The sequence below is a fragment of the Oreochromis niloticus genome, linkage group LG4 (assembly GCF_001858045.2).
Source record: "Oreochromis niloticus isolate F11D_XX linkage group LG4, O_niloticus_UMD_NMBU, whole genome shotgun sequence".
In the NCBI taxonomy this organism is placed as follows: Eukaryota; Metazoa; Chordata; class Actinopteri; order Cichliformes; family Cichlidae; genus Oreochromis; species Oreochromis niloticus.
Window position 1 is genome coordinate 22,820,047 of NC_031969.2, and position 17,109 is coordinate 22,837,155.

The window sequence follows — 17,109 nt, forward strand, 5'->3', positions numbered from 1 at the left end:
AATTTGAGGATAATAGAAGAAGTGTCAGGCCTAAAAGACTGTCTACAGCAGATGAACAGTATCTGAAAAGTCATAGCGTTAAGTAATAAGAAAAAATGCATCAAAGGCCCGACCTTAGAGACCGATCTGGCTCTTCAGTTGATCCATCTGCTGTTCACTGAAGCCTCAGACGAAATGGTCTCAGTGGAAGGGTGGCTGTCAAAAAGCCATTCTTATGGAAGGGAAACGGGGAGAAAATCCTCAGGTATGCCAAATTACACAAAACTGGACTGAAAACCAGTGGCAAAAGCTCTTAAGGAGTGATGAATCCACTTAAGGACAGGAGAGAAGTGCAACAGTGTGTGTCTGCAACCATCTGTAAAACGTGATGGAGGCTCTGCCACGGTATGAGACTGCATTTCAGCCAGAGGTGTTGGGGGGCTCTTGTCAAAATTGATAGAATTATGAATGCAGAAAGTGCCATCATACTTTGATCCACCATGGAATACCACCTGGTCAGCATAGTGGCTTCATATTTCAACATGACAATGACCCAAATGCACTGCTAACACAGTAAAAGCATACCTGGACAGAAAAATACACAATGGGGCGCTGTCAGTCCTGGACTGGCCTTCTCAGAGCTAGCAACGTGGGATCATTTGGACAGAGAACAGAACAAGAAGCCCACCATTATTCAAAGAAGAGCTATGAATGTCCTTCAGGGAGCCTGGAGAACTATTCCTGGCTTACTTACAAGAGTTTGGGCTTTGTTGACAAATAAAGGTGGTCATACCAAATAGTATGGACAATTTTCAATAAATTGCTTCATCTCTTTACCACTTTCCCAGCAAAATATTAGGTAAAACGTGAAGGGAAGCTCAAGACTCCTCCACAATACTGTAAATCTAAATGGAAATGTACCATTGACAATCATTTGTATAGTCTTCAGATGACTTGTGTAGTGTTTGATGGCTGCACAGCTTGTTTGTAATTTGTGTGTTTTTTTTGTTTTTGTTTTTTGTTAACTGGATAAAATATATGTATTGCCTATTTATGCAATGCTTATTTCTTACTTAAGATTTAGGCATCGAGGGGGCGTCTCAGTTTGGTCTGTGGCTTTGATTTGATTTTGCGAAGCTAGGCGAAGGACTGGATCACGTGTTAAGAATTATTTCCGTAACAGGATGTTTACTCCAATCAATGGCTGAACGATAATACTACTAGTAATAATAGTTGTTGCCACTTTGTGTTAATCTTAAACAATAAACAAAAAGCTACCTTTCCCAGTAACTCGACCACACTTAATACCGAGTGCGGGCGCTCGTTCCCGTTCAGGACTGCATATTCCACCTTAAAAACGCCTCTCGAGTAAAACTTTTCGCTCTAACTCCTTCGTTCCACCTTAAGCGCAAACGCAAACGCAGGAGGCGTACAGCGAGGTTTCCGCTTCTCAGTAGGGCTCGGACCGCGGCTCACGAAAATCACCGTGTGTAACGCACAAGGTTGACGCACTGAGGTACGAAAAAAAAAAACGGGGAAAAAAAGAGAGCAAAGCAAGCGAGCAGAAAAGATGTCTGAATCCAAGTACCGCGAGTGGATTCTGGACACTATCGACTCGCTGCGGTCTCGAAAAGCCCGGCCGGACTTGGAGAGGATTTGCCGAATGGTCCGGAGACGACACGGGTCCGAGCCCGACCGAACCTGCGCAGAACTGGAAAAACTGATCCAAGAACAGACCGTGCTGAAAGTTAACTACAAGGGCTCCATTTCGTACCGAAACGCCGCCAAGGTTCAGCGGAGAAGCAGAAAAAAAGAAGATGTGTCGTTAACAGCGGCTGCGAGAAGGAGCGCCGTGGAAGAAGCTAGTCACTCCGACTTGAGCAACGGGGACAGCGCTTTCGGTCCCGCTGACCAGGACGAGGAGGATTTGGAGGTATGTGGAGGCTGATGCGAGGAGGCACGTTTTCATTGTCGTGTCACCTCACAGAAAATTAACAGGTGGGGGGATTGAACGACCACTGTTTAGTGTGTAAAAAAACATGTTTTGGATTGTGTGAGTGTGTTGGGGGTGGAGGGGGACGGTGAAGGGGAGTGATTTGCAAGTGCACCCGAAACTGCCGCAGACGGGGAGCGGCGGTTGGACCTCGCTCGAGCGCTGCCGAGGTGGAGAAGGGGAGGGGGAGAGGGAAAAAAAAACTGAAGGTGCGCGTGTAGGGAGCGTGTGGCACATTTTTTTTCTTTTTTTTTTCACACAGCGCGACAGTTTAAAAGCGCTTTAAAACGGACGACGTGAAAGCGCAAACACGGGACGGGGAAAAGTTGAACCGTCCTGTTCGTTCGCAACAACCCGAGCCTCCATTATCGGCAGCAGAAAGCGCTTTTCAAGCCCCAAACTCGATGTTGAGGGAGGGGGAGGGGGGTGCTGTTAAGGTTCCGCAATGACAGTTGAGGTAGCCCGGAAGTTTAGAAAAGTGCACTTTCATAATAATGGCATGAAAACGGTGCCCGGGGATGGGAATTTTATTTCGAAACGCAAGTCTGGATGTGTGTCTCTTCATTCTCTGTCAATGTGGGAGTGGGTGAAGGAGGAGGAGGGGGGGTGGAAAAAAAGTCTCAAACACTGCGAATGTAGGAACCTGACGGGGGGACTGTGGGTCATTGTTGCATTTTTGGTTGTTTTCTGCCAGGGAACCAAACGGGGCCCGCTGTTGTAAACAGTGTCGCTACAGCCGTGTTCTCAATCATATTTTTGACCGCCCATGGCGAGATTTCCACCGTTAGCCTCGGTCTACACTTCAAAATATGCCCATCGCAATGTGCAGTGTGCTAAAACAGACACAAAATCGACTGCAAGCGGTGACAAACTAGTTACATTGTGGGTGCAACCACTTCATTTACGCAAACTGCGTTTTTTCTTCGAGCGATGGACGATTGCCGACGCAGTGCTTGAAGTCGAACCCCTAGATCCATTATCGGACACACTGCCAAGCCCGGTCACGTCCAACGTCGTGGTGTTGGCTGTTTTTTGTTGTTGTTGTTGGTTTTTAATTTTAGTGCTCATCACGTCCCGTACAGTGGCGACATCTCGTCTCTGTGTCTGCCAGCTGTGCGCCGACAGTATTTTAGGAGGAAAATCGTCACCACAAAGCTCTGAAATATGCAAGAGCCGGCAGAAAGCTGAAGTAACATAAAGCGACCGCAAACTGTTCGTCCGGCGCTAGATGGCGGATGCGCCCGTCCGATTTGGGTTAAGCCGAGATCAAATTGTTCTGTGAAAGGCGTGTGTGTTGCTACAAGACCGACTACGCGTGAATGCTTTGAACAGACCCATCTGGGGGGTGGTATCCAGCTTTTGCCAGCACACGAGGGGGTCAAATGTAGACAGTGACGTGTCCGATAACGGACTCATTCGTGTGACTCTTTCTGTCCAGTCGCTTTTGCTGTAAATCGTTGACCCGACGCAAAGTCAAAGTAGACTGGTAATCGCGTCGTCTGCTGCTCTTTCTGATCGGAGGGCTGCCCGTCGAGTTAAAGCTCGGCTTTATCTCCGACCGGTCCGCCGTGCAGCGAGCGGCTCGGCCCTGGGAAGCTCTCTGGTTTTATTTCATTTTATTATTTCCCTTATTTACAAAAAGAAAACAGACACAAAAGCGAGGTCTTTACCGCGTCTCCCAACTCCATGCGCACTTTGGAGGAAATTTGAGGAAAAACAACAAGAGCAACAACAAAAAACGCCTCCCATCGGCCCCTTTTGTGCTCTCGCGTGTTAAAATTATCAATCAAGTAGGCCTCTTAAAAAAAAAAAAAAAAAAAAAAAAAAAAAAAACCCACTGGGACGCACAGAGCACGTCGGCGGCTCTGAGTGTTTGTGAGCCGAGATGTAAATCATGTTGGGCTGAGATCCCCCGGGGCGTGATGTTTTTGTGACCGTGCCTCGGTGAAAGTTGTGAGAAATGCAGTGCGACGGCTGAATGCCGTTCAAGCGGCTCTTTCCTCAGGAGCGGGGCGGGCTTTGGTGCGCTCCTCTGCTCGACTGCTGGGTCTCGGACACGCAGTCGCACACGGCGTGATTTTTCACTCGGGGCGCCGTCGACGAACCGCTCCAGCGAAAGGAATGTTTGCGTTCGTGAGAACTCTTAGCTGCTAGGGGGGAAAAAAGAAAAGAAGATTGTGTTTGAATGTTTTAATGCAGCGGGGTACATGTTTGTGACGGGAGGGCTCGCACTCTGCGGAGTGAACGCTGTACCGCGGAAAGGGACGGAGGCATTCAAAGGCAATAATTTACCACCACGGCGGTCAAATTGCGACATCAGTACGATCAGTAGGAGCTTGCTTTCATGTGATACCCTCGGCCTACAATCGGTGCCTCTCAGTGTTCCCAACAATACCTTCCAACCTTGTGGGGCTCAGCAGCTTTTTTTTTTTTTTTGTTGTAGTTTTTTTTAAGTTGCTGCTAATAACAACTTAATGTCTCTACCTGCTTTTTGTCCCCTCTCCTCCAAATGAAGATTCAGAAACATCTAGAAAGCTTCTGTACAAATGTGAAACATGTCCCCCCCTCTGCTCCCATGTTCCAGGCTGACACCTCTATAGCTATGGACACAGACAGCAATGCAGACGAGGAGGGGGGCGATGAGAGCCGGGATGGGCAGGAAAGACCGTCACCCAGTCACACACATGAAGATGCCACTGTGCACTGTGCCCCCGTGCGAGCCGTCTCTGCCCCCTGCTCTCCCTCTGGCGCTCGGCCCAGCTGCAGCCCTGCCTCCGCTCTGGACTGTGCCTCTTTCCAGAAGGCTGGTGAGAGGCCCAACTCCTTGCCCCCCTCCAGCCCCAGGGCCCTTGCACACAATGACTGGGCTTATGATTCTGCCGTCTGCCCAGCAGAGCGCCAGCACCCAGGAATGCAGAGAGACAAAGGTATTCACGGTGCTACACACAGAGCAACGTGCGCACAAAGCACTCTAATATCAGTTTATGTGCAAGCTTACGCTCAGCTTTGCGCTGGATATGAAAGAAGTCGATGGGAGCTTTTAAACACCTGCGTGATTATTTGTGGGATGTTGACAGTAACAACTGTAATGTAAGCCAGACACGGAGATGCAGGGGAAAATAATATATTCTCATAGCTTAGTGATGATCCAGTCTGAAGCGCAGTCATCCATTTGGCTGTCATAAATTTCTCCTATTAGACTAAGTAGAATTTGGCAGGTCAGATGTGGACGATAATCAGCGTATAATTGGTGTTAATTGGCCCACTCTGTGTTAGCAGTGGCCATGAAGCCAGCAGCCCAGTCTGTAGCTGCTGCCCCCTGCGCTGTAAACAACGTAAAGAAAGATGATGGAAGCAAGGTGGAGGACAGAAGCATCTCGTCTGACCAGTTGGTGCCAGACTCAGCAGCACGGCTGGTAAGGGCCTGTTTTTCCTTTTGTGACTAACAACATCTGTATCTGTCCTCTGCTTCTTTGATCTCTCTGCTTCCTACCTGACATTGTCATGTTGAATTTACTTTGTTCTCTCTTGTTTGACCAGCAGGATGAGACCAGGAATGCTTCTGATGGGAGATCACAAACACTACCTTTGCTATCTGACAACTGTGAGTTACATAGTTTTCTCTTGTTTGTTTGTGTTTTTATAGCAGGCTTGCAGCTTCCGTCTCGTTTGCAAAGCTTGACTACCGAATCGTTCTCTCACTTTGGAACACGGTTTCTAATAGAAAGGGAACTTAAGGAGGTTAGCTGTCAACAGCTTGAGTATAAAGGCTCCATTCTGGTTGTTATTTGGCTTTTTCTACCAGTACTTGCCTTCAGTGTTGCTTAAGATCTTTTGACTGCTTCACAAGCTTGTGCTGCTACCTTCTGTTCAGGTAGTACCCACTCTAGCTAGAGGTCATTGCAACACTTTGTCAGGACTGACTTGTAGAGATGGAATTTTTAGACTGTCCACAGATGCATGATATGAAGAAAAATGACTACATTACCACCACATAATCAATTAATGATTCAGAAATATCTTGTGGGCTCTTATTTTCATCTTTACATTTGATTACATTTATTCCATCCAACACAGAAATCTTCTTTTAAAGTCTTTCAGCTTTTATCACTTTAACTTGAGACTTAGCCAGCAAAAAACAAAGATGTTAAATGATAAATACATGTTCTTCACCACCACTGTTAAGTCATCTTATATGCCACTAGGCCCATGGCGATCATTAGGTGACCCTGATATGTTGGTACATTCCTAGTAAATCTGTGTTTGCAGGAAACGGTGAACTTTCAGATTTGCTAAGGATCTGAATCCGTTTTTAGGGTTAAAGTTTCTGTCCAGAAGAGACGGAGGCTTCCATTTTTGGTAGATGCTAGTGCAGGTCTTTAGTGTGTAAAAATGAATGCAGTTTGTTGTGTTTATAAGGAGAAACCTAAAGGTAAAAAACCTGAAATTGACCATGGTAGTTCTTACTGCTAAATACCCAATAAGCTGCATTGCAAGCCAGCTGTTAACTGATGCCTACAGTAATACAAAATCTGACACATAGATATACACTGTATATGTGTGGGGTGTCATCTAAATCTGAATTTAACCAATCCTGAACTGGTCTCAGCCAGGTTCCAACATCCCGATCTTTATCTAAAAGTGATCATTGCAGATCCGTACTTTATTTTCTTCTCTGTTTTATTACTTCAGGGATCTGTCAGTGACTTTACTCATGCCTGAATATCAAAGCGAAACATGCATTTTTCTTTCCTAAGTGAGACATTGCCACTGTGCATTGTAAATGTGCAAAGCTGTCATGGAGTTTGCCTAGGAGGAGCGGTACCCATCTAAAACGTGGCTGCGTCCTCGTCATGCATCATGTGTATGACAGCAGGACTGCCAGCATCCTGTGAAAGTGGTCCGGTGTAATCAGGGGCTGTATCAACACTCATTCACCGAGCCCTCACCTTACTGAGGTGTGAAGCAGCTCTAATAGAAAAACATACCATAACTGCAGACAACCCAGTACGACTACAAGAAGCAGGGGGAAAAGCATCTTTTTCTGCTGCTGCTGGTTCAACATCGCACTGCTGGATATCAACGGAATGAGTTTGCACATTTAAAACTGGAGCTGCTTTTTTTTTTTTTTTTCCTCGAAGAAAATAAGTTAGAGCTCTGTTTGTCATTTTAAGACTTCTTTTTTTTTTCCTGTTTGTTATTCATATGAGCTCAGCTTCAGTTCACTTTTTATGAATGAGCTGCCCTGGGGTCGATGCAGATATCATCTGCGTTTGAGGAATTTTTACATCTTTATAATGTGATTTCTGTTTGTCAACAGGCACATTTAAGAAGGCAGACACATCATCCTTCACAGCAACTGATGACAGTCTTCTGAATGGTGGTAAAGTGGATGACGTGTGAGTATCCTGTTGTCCCCATATGTATGTGTGTGTATATATATGTGTATGTGTATGTGTGTGTATATATATATATATATATATGGTACAAGAATCCCCTAACACCACAGAAACCCACAAAAGCTTAACACTAGTAATAATACTATAATAAAACTTTCATACAAAGAATGAAAAGGTACAAAATACAGCAACTGGCAGGATCTGAGCATTTAGCCATAATTACCTGTCAGCCATTTAATCTGCCAGCCTCAGCTCAGCATGCAGATAGTCCTTGACAGTGTTTGGCCCACACTTTTTGGCAGATTGTCCAGATTATCAGTTCACCTTTGCTGAGGGACAGCACTTTAAATAATTATAGTAAACTACCTTGTGGGTCATTTAAAAGCTTGAAAATGAAACAAAATAAGACATTACCTGCACACAGATGCCATATTGAGAAATTTTAAATCCTGTAATCCACCAGGTCTGTGAAGAAGGAGAAGATGAGCCAGAACCTGTTGCAGTGGACTGTGGCAGATGTGGCCAGTTATTTCTCAGCTGCAGGATTTCCAGAGCAGGCTGTCGCTTTTCGAACACAGGTTAGTGCAGCGGTACAGAGCTGCTACAGAGAGCATTACTCATACATCAAAGTCAACATACTTCATGTATTTCTTTAAATGTATTATTTTTTTAGAGGCTCTGTATGTACACTATGAGTCTGTTGCACTGTTCAAAACTGAAGAATGGTGCTGTTGGGTTAAATATTTAAAGCATATCTTTAGAAACCTATGAGTAATCCTAATTACATTCTTTTCCCTCTTTTGCAGGAAATTGATGGGAAGTCTCTTCTTTTGATGCAGCGTAGTGACGTATTGACCGGGCTGTCTATCCGACTCGGCCCTGCCCTCAAAATCTACGAGCGCCACGTAAAGGTGCTGCAGAGGACCCATTTCCTGGAATGCGAAGACGTTTGAAGTGGCGATTGACATGGCAGACTGTGCTGCATTGACTCAAACTTGCATTTAGCGCCCCCTCTCACTACTGCCCACTTTCATATACAGTATGTGTAGAGGGTGTGTGGTGGAGGGTTTCGGTGGAATTGACTTTCACTGTGAGAATGACCAGAAACTGAAACACAGTCGTCCTACCTCTCATTACGGTCTTTAGTTTTCAGATGGTTTTCATTTCACTCATTGCAACCCCGTTATGGAGGGAAGAGACCGCTGCATTCTGAGTGTTTTAAAGCGGTGCAGCAGCAACCTTTCTGCAAGAGTAAAACACTGGGAAAGTGAAAAGTTTAAGCCTTCCAACCAAGTGGACCACCTACACAGACATGGCTGTGGACACAGTGCTGTTGCAGCTTTGGATGTCCCCTCTGTGTCTGTTATCACACATTCTGTTTACCCAGAAACTGTTAATCACAGAAAACAAAGTACAGCAATTGTGCAGTTTGCTTCTTTTTTTTCTTTAATATTTTTTTTTTCATATGATGAGTGCTGGAGAAGTCAGACTATCCAAGTATCTGCATTGTTAGGGCTGCCCTTTATACCTTGTTTTTCTTTTAAGCCTTGGTAATCAGCAGTGAATAGTTAACGATTTTATAACTAAAGCATCATCTGACAGGTGCTGTGCAGAGAGAATGTACAGCAAGACAACAATGGAAGCTACAGCTCCATTGCAAACCAGTACTTTTCATAGGTGTTTTTTTAACTTCCTAAGTAGGTATGAAGGTGACTAATTAGCAGCAGTGAGGTGAACTAAAGCATGACAATCACTGCTGAGAGTCAGATGCTGTGCACTCAAGCTCAGATCTTATGGGTTTGTTTTTTTCCACATTGAGAAAGAAAAAAGTTCCACCTACACGATGAACAAATATCCGAGTATTTGGGTGCAGCCCTAATCTGCAGAGTCTGATTCCTAACCTATTATTGCCACCAGTAGCTGCTGTTTTGGATTATTTCTTCAGTACCTTTTATAACACTGAGGCCCTTTTCAGACATGGGATATGTGACATTGCTGTCAAAGCGACGGCACTGTCATTCAAACGTACGCCACTTTCCTGTTAATATTCCTCTCGATTTCATTCAGACACACCCGCAGCAGTGACGGAGGCCCGCGGCACATGTGCATCGCAGAGGAATGTTTTACTGCGAATCAGAACCGGAACAAAGTGTCAATGTGTATTTGTTATTGCTCTTTAGGGCATTCTCTAGTGCATGTCTGAAAGGGGCTGGAGATATAACCAACACTTGAGCTGATATGCTACAACCTGAGGGGTTTTGTTTTGTTTTGGGTTTTTTTTCTCCTTGTATTGTCTTAATTAAAAATGACTGTGGTCCAACAATACAGTTGCACTTTGGGGAACAATTGCAAATAGATGTGACCAGAATACGTGCAACCTAAATGAACTTGCTTTTACACATACACAAAATAAACCTGCAAGAAATGATGTTGTAATACTGAATATATTGTGAGACATTCAACGGAGCTGCTCAGCATCTGTTTGCAAACAGATATCTCGATGAAATGCAATATTTTATCTTCTCTTATTCCTTTATAATTTTGTCTCGTCTCTCTTTGTGTTTTGATCTAAGCCAGCCACTTGAATTGTAACATTCCACATATGTAGTCTGCATCTCGAGTATATTTCCCTCCACGTTTTATCTGTAACACAACAGACACTTTTGCGGAGTTGCAAATAAAACTCGTGTCTCCGCTCAGTTGTTTTGGGAGAGTTTATTACCCTTAAATCAACAGTACGCCAAAAAGCAATTGTTTCATTGGTTCGGTGACTGAAAGTAATGTAAACAAACCTTACACTACAGGTAGAAATCCCTGCAAAAATATCAATTTTTTTTTTTTGTCTCTTACAATTTTCAGTAATAAATTCACTCATCTGATCTTCAAATTCAGTCAGTTTAGCTTTGTGTGAAAAGCGCCTTCAGGGGAAACACGATTCATAACAGTGAATAAACTTCATAAGAGAACAGTGTTAGTGTAAAGGTCAGTAAGTAGAGTATTGCATGAGCTGCGTGACACCACCAAGTTTTCAGCTCCAGGCTGCATAGTAGAGAATACTTCTGATAAAATTTCACTGATTGGGCTGATAAAAGCTGCTATTTTTTTTTACTTTTGAATGTTGTGCAACACATAAAAAGAATAATAAATAAAAAGGACATCTTTTATCGTTGAAATCGCATACAACATTAAAATAAGACTTTATTGCATTTTACTAGCTTCCTTTGCCTGTGACAGTCCCTCAGTTACCAGTCCAGCACTGTAAATGCCGCTCCTTATTAACCTCAGCGCACAGTCCCTGACATCCAGCGGGATGGATGGGCCCTTAAAAAGGACTGCTACCTTTGTTGGATGGGAGTTGGATGGGTGTAGCAGCTGTTGTTGCCTGTGCTTAGATCTACAGGATGAAGGGCAGTATGGAGGAGCGCAGGGTGGGATAATCCCTAAACTCCTTTAAGTAGCTGCGGTGTTTGCCTTTAGCCCAAACCGTCATCTGGATGAAGGCCACAAGAGTGAAGAAAGCCACAGGCACACACTGGGTCATCACTGTGAAGCCGATCCAGGAGCCAACCTGTGAGCAATAAGTTTACAAACAAACAGAGTGCATGGAGACTGATGGTACAGTTACAGAACATAACCACCAGATGGCAATGCATCTTTCCTTGCCAGGGTAAAATGCAGCACTGTACAATGAAATGTTAACCTTTAGCGTTCTAGTAGAGTAACATTAAAAAATACTAATAACACCAAAATGAGCATAGACCCAGAAAATTCCCCTTAAATAAATATATAAATACTGGATGTTATAGATTCATCTACCTAAAGAAAAAGGCTGAACTTCACCAAAATATGGAGTTTGATTTGGGCTTACCTCATATGTGTAGTTCGGACAAGAGACGAGCCAAAAGATCCAGGTGAAGGGGTTTTTTGTTGGATAAGGAATCTTCTTGGTTTTGGAGCCTGAAACGAAGGGTAAACTGAAACTGCACCGTGCATTTAAAAAGAAATCAGTAAGAAAAGGAGACTGAAAATCACATGTATTGCTGCAAAACGCTCACCTGGTATTTTGAGGTTACGAAGCGCCACGTGGATGGAAAAATTCCCTATTTGACAGAACTGTGGGGATAAAGATATTCAGAGATGAGCCTGCAACAGGATGGTGGGTTTAATATGTGGAAGGTGACTCTCAGAGAGCTGAAGCTTACCAGGAAAATGTAAAGACCTGCATTCACCTGCTGCTGCCCGTAATCTGTTGACGTGTCGCAGAAAAATGGATTAAGATAGAAGTTGGCGTTGACTGATGAGCTAAAGTGAGAATGAAAGTGGTCAGCACTTACAGGGTGTGGTGTAGAGAGGGTGGTTAATGTAGTATGCCATCCAAGCTGCAGTAGACCAGTAATAGCCACAGTTCTGGCATAGAAAGCAGGACTATAATAAGTCAAAGTGTCTAGAAATGGCTCCACATAGATTTCTGAGAATAGTAACCACAAACAAAGTAATAACTACAACACACAAAGCTTTAAATGTGCAGCACGGCTACCTTAAATATGTTCTTGAGAGGCATGGTCCCATGGGATATACGATGGACAAACAGTGTCTCCAGAATCCTCTTGATGTAGTGGAAGGAGTGACATATGCAGGCCAAACTGCAACAAGACACACAAGCACAAAGACACACTTACATATTTAGCTGTGATTAATACATTGCCCCGCTGCAGTCCATTACACTTGGCGCTGACTCAGTGTCAACATAGCAATATGCTTCCCAACTGTTTGTCATGCTGACGGGGGAGGCGGGGGGTCTGTGCAAAGCCCGGGATTGTGTGAAACACTGCACCAACATCACAACAGATCTCTGAAAACATGGGAAAGCCGACACTCACTGTACGACCCAGTGCTTGCTGCTGGTGAAGTCATACTTTGGAGAGTAGATGAAGGGAAGGCGGAAGTAGAACATTAAGTAGATGATCAGCGGACCAGCACACTCTGCCAGGAACACCTGAAGTGAGTGAGGAGACACGTGGTTTAAGTCAAGGGTTCTCAAAGCTTTTGTGACTGAGGTTTAGGGATTTGTGTGGAAAGCTGCACATATTAAAAAAAAATGCACACATTAAAGGAGAAATGTTAGTTGTTAAGAGGTAGGCAGTATTTATCGTGGCATTTCTTCATTTGGCTGGAATTGAAGGGTTCCAGCTGGATGTTAGAAATGCTACTATACTCACTGGCCACTTCTTTAGGTACACCTGTTTGCCTGCTCTCAACAAATATCTAACCAGCCAGTTACAGTTATATAGCCTATGAAGGAATATTAGGTTCTCATGTCAGACGGATCAGATGGAAAAGCGCACAAGAGCGGATTTGTACAAAATGAAATAGCAGGTATTGGACAGATACAAAGTTATGAATGGTTACACCCTCGTCCATTAAGTGGATGTATGTTGTGTCACAAGACGGCAGATCAATTTGTTTCACTAACTCATCTAAACAAGGCATTTTTTAGGGGGTATAGCGAACATGGCAGTTTGTCTTGAAACAAAAACGATCATCTCAACATTTCGACTTTTTTTTCCAAATAATCGTTAATATTTTTTTTCATTAAGTGGCCTTAATAAATACTCCATCGTACATAGAATCAGCTCAATCCACTTTTGCATGTAGACATGGCCCAGACAGTCTGCTGAAGTTCAAAGTGAGCATCAGAATGGGGGAAAAAAGTGATTTAAGCTACTTTGAATGTGACATTGTTTTTGGTGGCAGAGGGCTGGTCTGAGTATTTCAGAAACTGGTGTCAAAACAACCATATCTAGGATTTATACAGAATGGCCCAAAAAAGAGAAAACATCCAGTGAGTGGCAGTTCTCTGGGTTAAAAATCTTTGATGATGTCAAAGATGAGATGAAAATGGCCAGTCTGCTTCCTGCTAATAGGAAGGCAACAACAACTCAACCACCTCTCAAACTGCGTTCTTAAACATAGCTTGAACAAGTTCACTACACTCAGAACCCATCACTTTTCTTCATGGATGTGCAGCTGACAAATCTGCACCAACCGTGTGGCTCTGTTTCAACAAAATGAACCAAATTCTCTGAGGAATGTTTCCAGCACATTGTTGAATCTCTGTCATTAAGATTAAGGCAGTTCTGAAGATCGAATAAAGTGTATCTAATAAAGTGACATTAGTATATTTATCATAATATGATATCATAACAACATATGACCTGTTGATGAATGAAAAGTTAAAAACAAATCAGGGGTTGCACAAGTTAATACCAGGGCTACACTTTGAGAACTCCAGCTTTAAATGCTTTTTATTTGAAGCTCAGTACCATAAATTACAGTAGCTTTCAAAGTACAGACATTAAAATATACTAATTATTGATTGAAATCTATTTAGAATGATACTTTGTCGGTATGAACCCTATGCCACGGGGAGAACATGCAACTGACACCTGACATCCTCACCAGCTCACTAACAGCTGACACCAGCGTGGCTCTGGTTTCTACAGTCTCACTTGTTAAAGCCACCATGGATCAAAAAGGTCTGTCTACCTCACCTAAGCATTAGCAACAAATCAGTTACAGTAATACTCCTCCTCATATTCAGTATGTACGCATAGACCAGATGAGATACTGGGACAGCTTGTAACACCCGCTTTATGATCAAGTGACACAGCTGACAGTGAAACAGATCCCTGAATCAGCACCTTAAGCGGAGGCCTGGCTCAGCATGCCTGACTGGTAGCTACTTCTGATCTCTGCTCGTCCACCCACACTGGCATCAGACTAAAGGCATTTTTCTCAGATTGTCTCAGGGTTGGAGGGGGAATGTAAAGACTGGGTGGGCATGGGTGAGTAAAGAGCAGCAATGAAACGGGAGCGAGTGGTCAGGAGGGATAAACGCCTCAGGGGGAAATGAGGCCATGAGATTAAATGTCCTAGGACAGAGGACATGCAGTGCAGGAGGTGGGGGAGGTGGTGCAGGGGGGACGCCACAGCAAATCACCTCTACCTGTCACTGTAGGCTGATATTTATATTCAAGAGTTATTGAGTGGGTGAAAGGGTGTCTTTGTATATTTAAAGTGCAAGAATGTTAAAAGATCACGTCGAGGGGTTTGCATGTTTTAGCATAAGTGAAAAGCAGTTTTTGTAAATCAGTTCTCTAAAGTGATAGTCAGCACATTAAAAACAATCCAGCTGTGGCTGAGTCATACCCAAAAACCAATTGTGCAAACATGAGAATTAAATCATTTCTTGTGATAAAAATATGCATCTTTAGAGTATATTTAAATCCCAGAGCAGAGGTATTACAGAGCAATATTTTCATGACTTGACACGCAACACTAAATCCAAATGTTGTGTGTCTGTGTACAGGTGGACTTACAGTTCCCCACGTGAGCTGGGGTCCCAGGTCACTGAAGTAAAAGCTGGCTGTGGTTCCCACAGGAAGTGTCTGGAGAATGTCCTCATCCTTGAGACACTTTGCCTCTGAGACAAAAACAGTCGACATCACGACCTGTTCTGTAATCTAGATAAATGCTTTTTTAAAAAATAAATAAATAAAAAAAAGGTGGCAGACTTACTTGGATCTAAGCGCAGGGACTGTCGGGCCGGATACCACTTAGGATCTGTCAAAATGGGGAGGAACTTTACTATTAGTATTCTGAAGAGATTCTTTGTGGTCAAAGTGTCTCACTGCTGTAGCTGCTTTTGTGTTTGTACTGAACATCGCTACCAGATTTAATGTAATTGGGGTTCGGCAAGAGTCATTTTGGATGTCGTGTAGGATGAACTTACATGATTTGTGAAACAAAGCTTTAATATCCAAAACAGTGGCAGTTGGCTCCACCTAAAATCAAAATATAAAAATAAAATATGTTAAAGATTGTGTTATTACCAGCAGCACAAAAAACAAAGCTGAAATCATTCCTGCTGTCTTGACCGATTTTGTTTTGATTCCTTGTGAAACTCGTCAGGTTCGTCGACTCTGTTATGAGCCCTCCTTCTATGGACATAGCTTGTAACATTTACACTAGCTGCTAATCAAGCCTATCTGCGATGTGGGCATGTGCTGTAACTGAAACAGAAAATTCCTGTCAGATGAGGAGGGAATTCTCACCTCCTAACTGCAACCCTAGCTCAATAGAAACATAACTGATAATGGCTGCACTTGACCGGGCAAACTGTGAAACAGATGATTATCTTTAAAGAGCATCCATGTGTTCAAAGTAACCGTTCTGCAGTTCTGCATTTTCTTGGCTTCGCTGCAGAGCAATATCAGGTTTTGCCGCTTGCAGCACAGACTTAACATGTCTAAAATATGAAACTTTCAAAGGAGTGAGAACAAGGTGATAAATCAATCGACTCTATGGCATGCTAATGTTTTGGGGCCTTTCTTTTAAATGAGACTTCAGTTATGTGGCTGCAATCAAAATGATCTGCTGGCTGTTAACATTTTTTAAAAATCATTAAGCTAAATATAAAAGGTGAGTGTAATTAAATAAAGACCCTTTTGACATTCTCTCACTCACCTTGTCCAGCAGCAGTAGCTTCTCCTTTGTCTTTAAATCCACAATCTCCACCTCAAAGTAAACAATCCTTTTGGCCTTTTTGGGGGCTTTTGGTTTTGGCCTCGGTGCAGCTTTCTTCTCAGGCTCTACTATATCTGCCTTCTTTGCCTCTAATGCGAGTACATCCATGACACTGTTTGATCCCAAACCTCAATAGCGTGGGGAAATAATCTGTGATATGTCCAGTGACGCTGGTTGTGCTCCACTGGTATGTGTAACAGCTACCAGCTCGTCTCCAGAGAAGCTGTTAGTCCAGTTCAAGAGTCTCTTGTGTCTCTCAGACTCAGTGAATATCCTTCCAGTTTCTGAGTTTCTTCCACAGAGGAGTGACCATAAACACTTGAGGCAATGGCACCGAGGAAAAGTCAGAGGAGAACTAGTCTAAAACCATGAAGTAGACCTGCTCTTCACCTGAACAGAATCCTGTTCAAGATCCACAGCCCCCACTTCACGCAGCAAAATGCACTGAAGACGAAACTGGAGAGGCCCAAGACATAATCCATAGCGCGCCATTTGCGAGGCTAAATATAAGTCGCCTGATTTGCTCTGCTCCAGCTTGGTAACCTTGGGAAGCCGCATACAGTACAGCCCTAGCCGGTGACAGATGCCAACATTTTCTCATTAGACCTATAAGACACATCTGCTCCCCGCTCTGCTCCTCGCTTGGCCACACAGTGAGGGGTCCCACTGAAAACCTGATCAGTCAGATGAAAGATCTCCACATGCCCACACATCCCTCTATCCCCCAAACCACCTGTGAGGCTTGTTTTCTCTTTCTGAAAAACCACAACAAAGGCAAACCTGTTTATTCAGGGCCTGCGTCAGTTCACAGTTTGTGTGCCGAACACATTCTGAAACACTTCAAGGGGGTTTGTTTTGAGAGGCGGGTGATAAAAATGCTGATTGGGAGAACATCAGAGATGCCTTTCATTGCACTGGGTCAGCTCATCATTGCAAATAGCCAGCTGCATATCTATAGTCTATGTTCTATTTATAACAAGTAAGAGCAGCACAGGGCAGAAGCAGGAGGCAGTAGTACGCGTGCATTCCCAGATCACTTCTGAGTCTTGGATCAGACACATTCCAGCATAAACCGTAATCCGTTTCATGCTAATAAACTTATTTATGTGTTGATCTGGGCCTGCTTCTTTTTCAAGATGGTTACACTGATCT

General features: G+C 43.6%; 2 protein-coding genes across 4 annotated transcripts; one reads left to right on the plus strand and one right to left on the minus strand.

Annotated features, from left to right (window-relative positions):
* Positions 1-1,128: 1,128 nt before the first annotated feature.
* On the plus strand, positions 1,129-10,070 carry samd1a (sterile alpha motif domain containing 1a). Of its 3 annotated transcripts, none has more exons than XM_005468679.4 (7): positions 1,129-1,912; positions 4,557-4,899; positions 5,252-5,388; positions 5,513-5,576; positions 7,293-7,371; positions 7,835-7,949; positions 8,178-10,070. In XM_005468679.4, the coding sequence occupies exons 1-7, from the start codon at positions 1,550-1,552 to the stop codon at positions 8,322-8,324; spliced, it is 1,248 nt and encodes a 415-aa protein (XP_005468736.1). In that variant the 5' UTR covers positions 1,129-1,549; the 3' UTR covers positions 8,325-10,070. The 3 variants fall into 3 exon arrangements, with proteins under 3 accessions (XP_005468736.1, XP_005468735.1, XP_005468737.1); XM_005468678.4 differs by having other exon boundaries at positions 1,130-1,912; positions 5,249-5,388; XM_005468680.4 differs by having other exon boundaries at positions 1,130-1,912; positions 5,249-5,388; positions 5,516-5,576.
* On the minus strand, positions 9,802-16,894 carry tecra (trans-2,3-enoyl-CoA reductase a). Its single transcript, XM_003441976.5, has 11 exons — positions 15,898-16,894; positions 15,164-15,215; positions 14,950-14,994; positions 14,751-14,854; positions 12,252-12,367; positions 11,909-12,014; positions 11,706-11,778; positions 11,574-11,617; positions 11,427-11,484; positions 11,240-11,328; positions 9,802-10,939 (listed from the first exon to the last, which is right to left on the minus strand). Exons 1-11 carry the CDS (start codon positions 16,063-16,065, stop codon positions 10,766-10,768), a joined length of 1,029 nt encoding a protein of 342 aa, XP_003442024.1. The 5' UTR covers positions 16,066-16,894; the 3' UTR covers positions 9,802-10,765.
* Between the last annotated feature and the right edge of the window lie 215 nt (positions 16,895-17,109).

Coding starts and splice junctions, on each gene's coding strand:
- samd1a (XM_005468678.4), top strand. CDS start 1,550: ATGTCTGAATCCAAGTACCGCGAGTGGATTCTGGACACTATCGACTCG. Junction 5,577..7,292: donor ACCTTTGCTATCTGACAACT/GTGAGTTACATA, acceptor GTTTGTCAACAG/GCACATTTAAGAAGGCAGAC. Junction 7,372..7,834: donor GGTGGTAAAGTGGATGACGT/GTGAGTATCCTG, acceptor GTAATCCACCAG/GTCTGTGAAGAAGGAGAAGA.
- tecra (XM_003441976.5), bottom strand. CDS start 16,065: ATGGATGTACTCGCATTAGAGGCAAAGAAGGCAGATATAGTAGAGCCT. Junction 12,368..14,750: donor CCCAGCTCACGTGGGGAACT/GTAAGTCCACCT, acceptor CACTCACTTCAG/GTGTTCCTGGCAGAGTGTGC. Junction 11,329..11,426: donor TCGTAACCTCAAAATACCAG/GTGAGCGTTTTG, acceptor CCTTCGTTTCAG/GCTCCAAAACCAAGAAGATT.